Source organism: Ostrea edulis, chromosome 2 (assembly GCF_947568905.1).
Source record: "Ostrea edulis chromosome 2, xbOstEdul1.1, whole genome shotgun sequence".
Taxonomy (NCBI): Eukaryota; Metazoa; Mollusca; class Bivalvia; order Ostreida; family Ostreidae; genus Ostrea; species Ostrea edulis.
In genome coordinates this window covers 104,332,093-104,345,764 of record NC_079165.1, presented here as the reverse complement: position 1 = coordinate 104,345,764, position 13,672 = coordinate 104,332,093, and the positions used below count along the sequence as shown (strand labels likewise).

The 13,672-nt window shown below is 32.3% G+C and overlaps 1 protein-coding gene across 6 annotated transcripts in view; it reads right to left on the bottom strand.

Moving 5' to 3' along the window:
* LOC125678738 (nuclear pore complex protein Nup98-Nup96-like) overlaps window positions 1-13,672 on the bottom strand; it is a 44,095-nt gene that overhangs the window by 27,787 nt on the left and 2,636 nt on the right. Inside the window, exons 1-4 of one of the 6 annotated variants that reach the window (XM_048917406.2) lie at window positions 12,927-13,062; window positions 2,307-2,493; window positions 371-445; window positions 245-283 (exon numbers count right to left, since the gene is read on the bottom strand). In XM_048917406.2, coding sequence (XP_048773363.2) covers window positions 245-283; window positions 371-413 — 82 coding nt within the window. In that variant the 5' untranslated portion in view covers window positions 414-445; window positions 2,307-2,493; window positions 12,927-13,062. Of the gene's footprint in view, window positions 1-244; window positions 284-370; window positions 446-1,237; window positions 1,364-1,915; window positions 2,494-12,926; window positions 13,063-13,672 lie in introns of those variants that run through there. The other 5 variants (XM_048917410.2, XM_048917409.2, XM_056155885.1 and 2 more) reach the window with 5 other exon arrangements.

Below are 13,672 nucleotides of genomic sequence, written 5' to 3'. Positions count from 1 at the left end.
ATACATTTGTATAGCTTTCCCCCCACAATCTTGCCACATCAGATTCAACAGCAATGACATGATCTTCCAGAATATTAAATTTGTTTAACACATGTATATTAAGAATCATTGATGAGAACTTTACGTTCAAGCCATTGATAACCCAGTCTTCCGTGAAAATAAACTTCACGCAAATGAAAATTGATTCACACTACTAATATCACAGAAGATTCTAACATACCCTAATAAAATCTAATACACTTACCAGAACCAAAGGGGGCAGCAGTGCTTGCTCCAAAAGTGGCTGAAAAGAAATCAACATTTTTATAGATTTAAACTACTGATTTTATGTCCTGATATTACTATAAAGATATCTAGTTTATTTCCTTACCGCTGCCTGATCCAAAAGAGAAAGTAGGCTTTGCACCAAACATTTTCTTCTCTATTCTATTTTCTCGGAACTGTTCTGTAAATACAAAAAATATCTTAATTATCATCTTACAATCTACAACAGTCTGAGACAAAAGGAATGCACCAAGAATTTTCTATTAATTCACTTAGGATGGTTAACTTGTTAACAGAGTTGGCAAAAGAGCATAAAAAAACTACCAGACATCATGTCCTGTAGATTAAAGATAAATTAGAAAATCTACCAGATAAGTTAAAAATTTATCAGACAGAATAAAATAAAACTGAGATTGTTTCACTTTTTTTTGATTTTTCAAGCCTTCAGTGTGACAGTTTAAAACATTAACTTGTGTTAAACAGTTCTCTAGTTTTTGACCACATAGGAATTAAACTTTATCAATTTTGTTGTAGTAAGTTTGATTTTCATCCTTTTTGCTCATAGGTGCTTGTGTATATAACCATATACCCCGGAACCTATTCTAAATCTTAAATATTTTGTTGTAAACTAAGGGGGGAGAAAGAGATGCGATCATATTGACAAACTGTTCAAGCACCTGTGTTTACACTTTCAACTTTCTTTTTTACGTCTCAACTACAATTTTTCAACCATTTGATAAGCCACACATTCAGAAGTAGAATGACATGAAAGTACATGCTCGGAGTGGGCTTACAATTTTGGGAAAGCAAATTTGTTGTATAAAAACAAGTTATTCATACCAGACTAAGTTTTTGTTTGCACAAAAGCCAATAAACAATGCAGATATGATCCTTTTTTTGTCTGTTAATATCTACCAGACAGTTTGTCAGATGAGTTTCTAAGTTTTACCTACCGAACAAATTGAAAATTTACCAGAAATATCTGGTAGTCCAGCGTCTTTCGCCAACTCTATGTTAAATTGTTTCAAATAACATGTGTAATCATTTTCTCAAATTATTCAAATCCACTTTTTTCTCTCCATGGCCTAGAATAAACTTTTTTAACTGGAAAGAGAAGTGAATTGAAATTCCATATATGGCTCCAGCTAGGGCTGAAATGCTACGCCCCCTTCAAGATACGATTTGCAATACTTATGCCATGATTTTTTATTACGAAGATTCACAGTCACAATTTTACAAGCAAAGTGTTTCCAAACCCCCAAACAGTACTGTAAGATACCTGTTTGCTCTGTGATTTAAACTGTATTCATTATTGTTTTTGTTAGACTTGATGCTAAGAAGAGTCTGACCATTATCGGACACCATTTTATCTCTTATGCATGTAAATTTTTAAGTACATGTCAAGCCAGATGTGTTTTACTGAACCTGATTAAAAATCCTGATTTAAAAAACGTATTGAACCGAAGATCAAGGCAATGAATCTAACAGTTAAACGAGTGTTTAAATTGAACAGTAACAATATTTCAATGAATCATTTCAGCCCTAGCTCCAACCATTTATCATGTTTATGTAATGATAAAGAACTAAGCCTAGTTATTAAATGCTTACAAGTGTAAAATAAATCTCAGAAATACTAAAATGTTTTCATTACCTTTCCTGTATTATAATAAATACATCATTCTCTAAATTGTCAATGGTGAACATTTTTACTGCGTAATACGTTTTCAGAAAATCACATTTAAAATGTTGGACATTCAATGACACAAAGGCACTACCAGTCTACCATACGTGTAAACATAAATCCATTAACTACCACTCATGAATTTCACATAATACGTCAGATAGAGAAAAAGAAATACCTTAGATAAACTGTGTAGGGATAATAAAAACTACTGCTCAGAATTATTGAGACATCGGATTTTTGTTTCAATGTAACTTTTGAGCTTTTGATAGCATGTACAATTCAAATAGTCTTTGTCAAAATATATCAACACAATGCCGATAAATTTCAGCTGTTAAATCACCCATTGTTGTGAGCTTACCCCTATATATAGGTTTTCATCTCTTAGATCTTGTAAACACAGGTTAATTCCAGTTTAACTCGTGAGTGATATCACATTCTAAGTTTACAACATGGCGTCATCACTTAGCGCGGAAATTAAATGCGTGATTAAAATGTGGACGGATCCGCTATCTTGTTCCGGATTTTCAAAGCATGTAGAGTTACACCTGTATGTATGTAAAGAACTGTGAACAATGCATACCCTCCGATCAGTTTTAAGTTATCATTTTAAAATTTTCTTTTTATGTCAATATAGATATTTATATTGATTGTTGAAAAAAATGTTGACTTATTTGACAAAACTCTATCAATCTCTCACTAGTGGAGCTTAGCGGGAACGATAACTCTGGGTAGAGATTGTAACTCTATAGGCCTAATTTTGCCATTTCACTAAAGAACGCAAAGGAAAACGGAAAATATTTTTGAAATTCCCCCAGTGAAACACAAATTCCTTTTAACAGGTAATATATATGGCAAAAATATTCCATCTTTGATCAATTGCGAATGAGTTTAACCTGTGGAAAATTAAGATTAACCATTTTTTACTCAAATATTTAAATAATTTGACAAATTCATTTGCTATTTATTTATATCAATACATGTGACGTTTTAAAGGGACTGATTCACGATTTTCTCCAAAATTTTGTTTTTCATTTTTAATGATCAAAATCTACTGTCTAATGTGTTTGAAAGATTTCACCTGAAAATTAAGTTTATACATTATCACAGAAGCTCATTATAGAGAGTTTATTATTTGTTTTGTATACAGAGATTGCGGTATGCTATTGTTTACAAAATTTTCAAAAGAAATGGATATCGATCTAAGTTTATTATCTTTCACATTTCAATCAATTTTTGGGGTAAAATGTGTCATCTAAAAGTTAAAATTTGTGACTCTGCAAAATGAAGATGCATTATATTACAAAATCAATATTTCACTTGTTTGTTTGTTTACATATAAAGACTCGAGTCTTTGTTTACATAACACAGATTTAAGGCTAATATATTGCTTTCATTCTTGCATTCAGAAGGTCAAAAGTTTGGCTGTCAACATTAAATGAGTTATAATTTTAATGTTTAACATCAAAAATGAAAAATATTTTTATCAAAGATCGTGAACCAGTCCCTTTAAAGCCTGATTTCAAGGGGCATATTTTTTTTTACCCTCTAATTAAAAGGAGTATCAAAATTTCTAATTTTAGAATTACTAATGAATTCTAGTTTGCATTAAAAAAAATCTCATTAGCAAAATTTGAAAGCCTTTTTTTAAATATACGAATTGAAAATGTAAGCGAATGAGTTTAACATTGCGTATTTCTTCAGATCGGTAAAGTTGGCTACTAGTAACCAGCTACTAGTAACTGGCTACTTAAAAAGAGAAAAGTTGGCTACTAGTAGCCAGCTACTTGAACCAGGAAAAGTTAGCTACTAGTAGCCAGTTACTAGTAGCCAGCTACTAAAAGTATGAAAAGTTAGCTACTCGTAGCCAGCTACTACAAAATATAAAAGTTATAATTACTGATAGCTCGCTACCAGATAAAAGTTAATGAGTTTGAAAATTATTATCTATCAGATTTATTTCTAAAAAGGACGAGGAGTCGTATGAAATTTCATGCTCAATTATCCCCAATTACATAGCATTGCAATGCAAAATACGAATAAACTTTTTCAACTGAGTGTTTACTTTAAAAGTGATACGGATTGAATTCAGACCTTCAATCATTTGATATACCATCCATTTTGAGATATCTGCTACTTTTACAATTTGATTCGAGTTACCCTGAAATTTCAACATAAGTGTGAATACCGTAAGAAACTTTATGTTTGACTTTATGTTTGTATTAGATATCTGACGAATTTACGACTATACATATGGCAAGAAGTGATAGGTGGTGTTTTGGTACTCCACGAATTTTCAGATATCGCTCTTTAGGAAATCAGTTACTTATACATTTTGATTATCGGTAGAATGAAATTTCAAGATCCGTGTGAATACCTTAAGGAACTCCGTGTTTATATCATAAATTTAACTAACTTTCAACGATACGTATGGCAAGTAGTGATATTGGGTATCGTGATATGTCATCAATTTTCAGATATCACGCTTAAGGAAGTCAGCTACTTATACCTTTTGATTGCAGGTAAACTGAAATTTCAAGTTTTTCGCAAATATCTTAAGGAACTCTGAGTTTGTATTAGATATCTGACGAATTTACAATTATCAAAGTGAAGAAGAGTGATATTAGGTATCTTGACATGCCATAAATTTCCAGATATCACGCTTAAGGAAGTCAGCTACTTATACCTTTTGATTCCTGGTATCCTGAAATTTCACGTTTTTCATAAATATCTTAAAGAACCCTGTGCTTGTATTAGATATCTGACGAGTTTACAACTATCCATGTGAAGTGGAGTGGTACTAGGTATCTTGATATGCCATTAATTTTGAGATACCACGCTTAAGGAAGTCAACTACTTATACCTTTTGATTGCAGGTAACCTGAAAATTAAAGTCTTTAGAAAATATATTAAGGAACTCCGTCTTTGTTTGAAATATCTGATTAATTTACCAATGCACATATGACAAAATCTGATACTAGGTATCTTGATATGCCATCATTTTTCAGATATCACTCTTAAGGAAGTCAGCTACATATACCTTTTGATGGCAGGTAAACTGAAATTTCAAGTTTTTCGCAAATATCTTAAGGAACTCTGTATTTGTATTAGATATCTGACTAATTTACAACTACCCACGTGAAGTGGTGTGATATTAGATATCTTGATATGCCAACAATTTTCGGATATCATACTTAACGAAGTCAGCTACTTATACCTTTTGATTCCTGGTAACCTGAAATTTCAAGTTTTCCGTAGATATCTTAAAGAACGCCTTGTTTGTATTAGATATCTGACTAATTTACAACTATCCATGTGAAGTGGAAGGGTATTAGATATCTTGATATGCCATCAATTTTCAGATATCACCCTTAAGGAAGTCAGCTACTTATACCTTTTGATTGCAGGTAACATGAAATTTCAAGTTTTATATCAATATTTTAAGGAACTCTGAGTTTGTATTAGATATCTGACGAATTTACAATTATCAAAGTGAAGAAGAATGATATTAGGTATCTTGACATGCCATAAATTTCCAGATATCACGCTTAAGGAAGTCAGCTACTTATACCTTTTGATTCCTGGTATCCTGAAATTTCACGTTTTTCATAAATATCTTAAAGAACTCTGTGTTTGTTTTAGATATCTGACTAGTTTACAACTGTCCATGTGAAGTGGAGTGGTACTAGGTATCTTGATATGCCATCAATTTCTAGATATCATGCTTAAGGAAGTCAGCTACTTATACCTTTTGATTCCTGGTAACCTGAAATTTCAAGTTTTTCATAAATATCTTAAAGAACTCCTTGTTTGTATTAGATATCTGACAAATTTACAACTATCCATGTGAAGTGGAAGGATATTAGATATCTTGATATGCCATCAATTTTCAGATATCAGGTTTAACGAAGTCAGCTACTTATACCTTTTGATTCCTGGTATCCTGAAATTTCAAGTTTTTCATAAATATCTTAAAGAACCCTGTGCTTGTATTAGATATCTGACTAGTTTACAACTATCCATGTGAAGTGGAGTGGTACTAGGTATCTTGATATGCCATCAATTTTCAGATATCACCCTTAAGGAAGTCAGCTACTTATACCTTTTGATGGCAGGTAACATGAAATTTCAAGTTTTCTACCAATATTTTAAGGAACTCTGAGTTTGTATTAGATATCTGACGAATTTACAATTATCAAAGTAAAGAAGAGTGATATTAGGTATCTTGACATGCCATAAATTTCCAGATATCACGCTTAAGGAAGTCAGCTACTTATACCTTTTGATTCCTGGTATCCTGAAATTTCACGTTTTTCATAAATATCTTAAAGAACCCTGTGCTTGTATTAGATATCTGACGAGTTTACAACTATCCATGTGAAGTGGAGTGGTACTAGGTATCTTGATATGCCATTAATTTTGAGATACCACGCTTAAGGAAGTCAACTACTTATACCTTTTGATTGCAGGTAACCTGAAAATTAAAGTCTTTAGAAAATATATTAAGGAACTCCGTCTTTGTTTGAAATATCTGATTAATTTACCAATGCACATATGACAAAATCTGATACTAGGTATCTTGATATGCCATCATTTTTCAGATATCACTCTTAAGGAAGTCAGCTACATATACCTTTTGATGGCAGGTAAACTGAAATTTCAAGTTTTTCGCAAATATCTTAAGGAACTCTGTATTTGTATTAGATATCTGACTAATTTACAACTACCCACGTGAAGTGGTGTGATATTAGATATCTTGATATGCCAACAATTTTCGGATATCATACTTAACGAAGTCAGCTACTTATACCTTTTGATTCCTGGTAACCTGAAATTTCAAGTTTTCCGTAGATATCTTAAAGAACGCCTTGTTTGTATTAGATATCTGACTAATTTACAACTATCCATGTGAAGTGGAATGGTATTAGGTATCTTGATATGCCAACAATTTTCAGATATCACTCTTAAGGAAGTCAGCTACTTATACCTTTTGATTGCAGGTAACATGAAATTTCAAGTTTTCTATCAATATTTTAAGGAACTCTGAGTTTGTATTAGATATCTGACGAATTTACAATTATCAAAGTGAAGAAGAATGATATTAGGTATCTTGACATGCCATAAATTTCCAGATATCACGCTTAAGGAAGTCAGCTACTTATACCTTTTGATTCCTGGTATCCTGAAATTTCACGTTTTTCATAAATATCTTAAAGAACTCTGTGTTTGTTTTAGATATCTGACTAGTTTACAACTGTCCATGTGAAGTGGAGTGGTACTAGGTATCTTGATATGCCATCAATTTCTAGATATCACGCTTAAGGAAGTCAGCTACTTATACCTTTTGATTCCTGGTAACCTGAAATTTCAAGTTTTTCATAAATATCTTAAAGAACTCCTTGTTTGTATTAGATATCTGACAAATTTACAACTATCCATGTGAAGTGGAAGGATATTAGATATCTTGATATGCCATCAATTTTCAGATATCACCCTTAAGGAAGTCAGCTACTTATACCTTTTGATTCCTGGTATCCTGAAATTTCAAGTTTTTCATAAATATCTTAAAGAACCCTGTGCTTGTATTAGATATCTGACGAGTTTACAACTATCCATGTGAAGTGGAGTGGTACTAGGTATCTTGATATGCCATCAATTTTCAGATATCACGCTTAAGGAAGTTAGCTACTTAGACCTTTTGATTCCTGGTTACCTGAAATTTCAAACGTTTTGTAGATATCTTTTAAGGAACTGTGTGTTTGTATTAGATATCAGACTAATTATCTACTTTCAACCTGAAGAGGAGTGGTATTAGGTATCTTGAAATGCCATCAATTGTCAGATAGATATGTTAGATACTTGACTAATTTATCTTTGCCGATATTACAGAGCTTTATATGAACTGTCTTGATATGCAATCAATTTTGAGATATCACGTTCGACGAAGTCAGCTACTTATACCTTTTGATTCCAGACATCTTGAAATTTAAAGTGTTTTGTATATAGCTTAAGGAACTGTTAGATATCTGACTGTAAACTACTATCCACGTGAAGAGGTATGATAATAGGTATCAAGATACCTAATATCACTCTTCTTCACGTGGGTGGTTGTAAGTTAGTCAGATATCTAATACAAACGAAGAGATCCTCAAGATATTTACGGAAAACTTCAAATTTCAGGTTACTTAGAATCAAAAAGTATAAGTAGCTAACTTCCTCAAGGGTGATATTTGAAAATTGATGGCATATCAAGATACCTAATACCACTCCACTTCATATGGATAGTTGTAAATTAGTCAGATATCTAATACAAACTCAGAGTTCCTTAAATTATTGTTGAAAACTTGAAATTTCAGGTTACCTGTAATCAAAAGGTATAAGTAGCTGACTTCCTTAAGGGTGATATCTGAAAATTGATGGCATATCAAGATATCTAATACCATTCCACTTTACATGGATAGTTGTAAATTTGTCAGATATCTAATACAAACAAGGAGTTCTTTAAGATATTTATGAAAAACGTGAAATTTCAGGATACCAGGAATCAAAAGGTATAAGTAGCTGACTTCCTTAAGCGTGATATCTGGAAATTTATGGCATGTCAAGATACCTAATATCACTCTTCTTCACTTTGATAATTGTAAATTCGTCAGATATCTAATACAAACTCAGAGTTCCTTAAAATATTGGTAGAAAACTTGAAATTTCATGTTACCTGCAATCAAAAGGTATAAGTAGCTGACTTCCTTAAGGGTGATATCTGAAAATTGATGGCATATCAAGATACCTAATACCATTCCACTTCACATGGATAGTTATAAATTAGTCAGATATCTAATACAAACAAGGCATTCTTTAAGATATCTACGGAAAACTCGAAATTTCAGGTTACCTGGAATCAAAAGGTATAAGTAGCTGACTTCCTTAAGTGTGATATCTGGAAATTTATGGCATGTCAAGATACCTAATATCACTCTTCTTCACTTTGATAATTGTAAATTCGTCAGATATCTAATACAAACTCAGAGTTCCTTAAAATATTGGTAGAAAACTTGAAATTTCATGTTACCTGCAATCAAAAGTAGCTGACTTCCTTAAGGGTGATATCTGAAAATTGATGGCATATCAAGATACCTAATACCATTCCACTTCACATGGATAGTTATAAATTAGTCAGATATCTAATACAAACAAGGCGTTCTTTAAGATATCTACGGAAAACTCGAAATTTCAGGTTACCTGGAATCAAAAGGTATAAGTAGCTGACTTCGTTAAGTATGATATCCGAAAATTGTTGGCATATCAAGATATCTAATATCACACCACTTCACGTTGGTAGTTGTAAATTAGTCAGATATCTAATACAAATACAGAGTTCCTTAAGATATTTGCGAAAAACTTGAAATTTCAGTTTACCTGCCATCAAAAGGTATATGTAGCTGACTTCCTTAAGAGTGATATCTGAAAAATGATGGCATATCAAGATACCTAGTACCACTCCACTTCACATGGATAGTTGTAAACTAGTCAGATATCTAATACAAGCACAGAGTTCTTTAAGATATTTATGAAAAACTTGAAATTTCAGGCTACCTAGAGTCAAAAGGTATAAGTAGCTGACTTCGTTAAACCTGATATCTGAAAATTGATGGCATATCAAGATACCTAATATCACATCTTGTCATGTGTGCATTGGTAAATTAATCAGATATCTAAAACAAACAAGGAGCTCCTTAAACTATCTTCTAACAACTTTAAATTTGAGTTTACCTGCAATCAAAAGGTATAAGTAGCTGACTTCCTTAAGCGTGATATCTAAAATTTGATGGCATATTAAGATACTAAATATCACTCCACTTCACATGGATAGTTGTAAACTCGTCAGATATCTAAAACAAACACAGAGTTCTTTAAGATATTTATGAAAAACGTGAAATTTCAGGTTACCAGGAATCAAAAGGTATAAGTAGCTGACTTCCTTAAGCGTGATATCTGGAAATTTATGGCATGTCAAGATACCTAATATCATTCTTCTTCACTTTGATAATTGTAAATTCGTCAGATATCTAATACAAACTCAGAGTTCCTTAAAATATTGATATAAAACTTGAAATTTCATGTTACCTGCAATCAAAAGGTATAAGTAGCTGACTTCCTTAAGGGTGATATCTGAAAATTGATGGCATATCAAGATATCTAATACCCTTCCACTTAACATGGATAGTTGTAAATTAGTCAGATATCTAATACAAACAAGGCGTTCTTTAAGATATCTACGGAAAACTTGAAATTTCAGGTTACCAGGAATCAAAAGGTATAAGTAGCTGACTTCGTTAAGTATGATATCCGAAAATTGTTGGCATATCAAGATATCTAATATCACACCACTTCACGTGGGTAGTTGTAAATTAGTCAGATATCTAATACAAATACAGAGTTCCTTAAGATATTTGCGAAAAACTTGAAATTTCAGTTTACCTGCCATCAAAAGGTATATGTAGCTGACTTCCTTAAGAGTGATATCTGAAAAATGATGGCATATCAAGATACCTAGTACCACTCCACTTCACATGGATAGTTGTAAACTAGTCAGATATCTAATACAAGCACAGAGTTCTTTAAGATATTTATGAAAAACTTGAAATTTCAGGCTACCTAGAGTCAAAAGGTATAAGTAGCTGACTTCGTTAAACCTGATATCTGAAAATTGATGGCATATCAAGATACCTAATATCACATCTTGTCATGTGTGCATTGGTAAATTAATCAGATATCTAAAACAAACAAGGAGCTCCTTAAACTATCTTCTAACAACTTTAAATTTGAGTTTACCTGCAATCAAAAGGTATAAGTAGCTGACTTCCTTAAGCGTGATATCTAAAATTTGATGGCATATTAAGATACTAAATATCACTCCACTTCACATGGATAGTTGTAAACTCGTCAGATATCTAAAACAAACACAGAGTTCTTTAAGATATTTATGAAAAACGTGAAATTTCAGGTTACCAGGAATCAAAAGGTATAAGTAGCTGACTTCCTTAAGCGTGATATCTGGAAATTTATGGCATGTCAAGATACCTAATATCATTCTTCTTCACTTTGATAATTGTAAATTCGTCAGATATCTAATACAAACTCAGAGTTCCTTAAAATATTGATATAAAACTTGAAATTTCATGTTACCTGCAATCAAAAGGTATAAGTAGCTGACTTCCTTAAGGGTGATATCTGAAAATTGATGGCATATCAAGATATCTAATACCCTTCCACTTAACATGGATAGTTGTAAATTAGTCAGATATCTAATACAAACAAGGCGTTCTTTAAGATATCTACGGAAAACTTGAAATTTCAGGTTACCAGGAATCAAAAGGTATAAGTAGCTGACTTCGTTAAGTATGATATCCGAAAATTGTTGGCATATCAAGATATCTAATATCACACCACTTCACGTGGGTAGTTGTAAATTAGTCAGATATCTAATACAAATACAGAGTTCCTTAAGATATTTGCGAAAAACTTGAAATTTCAGTTTACCTGCCATCAAAAGGTATATGTAGCTGACTTCCTTAAGAGTGATATCTGAAAAATGATGGCATATCAAGATACCTAGTATCAGATTTTGTCATATGTGCATTGGTAAATTAATCAGATATTTCAAACAAAGACGGAGTTCCTTAATATATTTTCTAAAGACTTTAATTTTCAGGTTACCTGCAATCAAAAGGTATAAGTAGTTGACTTCCTTAAGCGTGGTATCTCAAAATTAATGGCATATCAAGATACCTAGTACCACTCCACTTCACATGGATAGTTGTAAACTCGTCAGATATCTAATACAAGCACAGGGTTCTTTAAGATATTTATGAAAAACGTGAAATTTCAGGATACCAGGAATCAAAAGGTATAAGTAGCTGACTTCCTTAAGCGTGATATCTGGAAATTTATGGCATGTCAAGATACCTAATATCACTCTTCTTCACTTTGATAATTGTAAATTCGTCAGATATCTAATACAAACTCAGAGTTCCTTAAGATATTTGCGAAAAACTTGAAATTTCAGTTTACCTGCCATCAAAAGGTATAAGTAGCTGACTTCCTTAAGCGTGATATCTGAAAATTGATGACATATCACGATACCCAATATCACTACTTGCCATACGTATCGTTGTAAGTTAGTTAAATTTATGATATAAACACGGAGTTCCTTAAGGTATTCACACGGATCTTGAAATTTCATTCTACCGATAATCAAAATGTATAAGTAACTGATTTCCTAAAGAGCGATATCTGAAAATTCGTGGAGTACCAAAACACCATCTATCACTTCTTGCCATATGTATAGTCGTAAATTCGTCAGATATCTAATACAAACATAAAGTCAAACATAAAGTTTCTTACGGTATTCACACTTATGTTGAAATTTCAGGGTAACTCGAATCAAATTGTAAAAGTAGCAGATATCTCAAAATGGATGGTATATCAAATGATTGAAGGTCTGAATTCAATCCGTATCACTTTTAAAGTAAACACTCAGTTGAAAAAGTTTATTCGTATTTTGCATTGCAATGTTATGTAATTGGGGATAATTGAGCATGAAATTTCATACGACTCCTCGTCCTCTTTAGAAATAAATCTGATAGATAATAATTTTCAAACTCATTAACTTTTATCTGGTAGCGAGCTATCAGTAATTATAACTTTTATATTTTGTAGTAGCTGGCTACGAGTAGCTAACTTTTCATACTTTTAATAGCTGGCTACTAGTAACTGGCTACTAGTAGCTAACTTTTCCTGGTTCAAGTAGCTGGCTACTAGTAGCCAACTTTTCTCTTTTTAAGTAGCCAGTTACTAGTAGCTGGTTACTAGTAGCCAACTTTACCGATCTTATTTCTTCATTGTTTGCAGCACATGGCATATATATATATATAATATATATATAAAGCACAAACAAACAATTATAACACCCAAACCTTACGTTTACCCCTAGGATCTAAACCATACATGTGAAAATCAGTTAATTAATATATAATGCACTAAATAATCACAACTAGGTACTGAAAATTTTCGCCCCAGCCCGGGGTCGAACCAGCGACGTACGGCACCCACCGCCTAGCAAGATTGTTAAACCAGTGCGTAAGTCCACTCGGCCACATCGACTTCTTATAAAATATCTTAAACACTGAATGACACAGCGACTGTGTGGGATTGCATCAGTGTGTATAAGTAGCGCTTTAGGAGCATAACAAAGCAAAGGATTAAGTTGTTGATATCATGATATGTATTTTGTACTTTTTAAGTCCAAGTTTCGATTCAATTTTTTCTCTCGAAAACTCCAGCCCTGCATGGGATTTTATAGGATGGCTACCAATTAAAAACATTTTTTTTTTTTTTTTTTTAAAAAGAATGTTAAATGACAACGAATTTAAAACGTCTATTGCTAAAGGTGAGATCAAAGGTCCAATGTCCGACGAAAAATTAAATTCCCATCGTTTTCATCAACACAACCTTCCCCCTTAAAACTAGATTTGATGAATGTTGAGAAAATAATAATGATCAGTGTATGAAAATCGATGTCGGGTGACATAAACTTACAGGAGTTTTTAGATCCCCTCCCTCCGCCTTACTATCTGAATTTAGATTTTTATCCGACATTGATCACTTGATCTATCCCCTAACAGAGTTTAACAATCATTTTAATACCATACTCTAATCTCTCTTTCT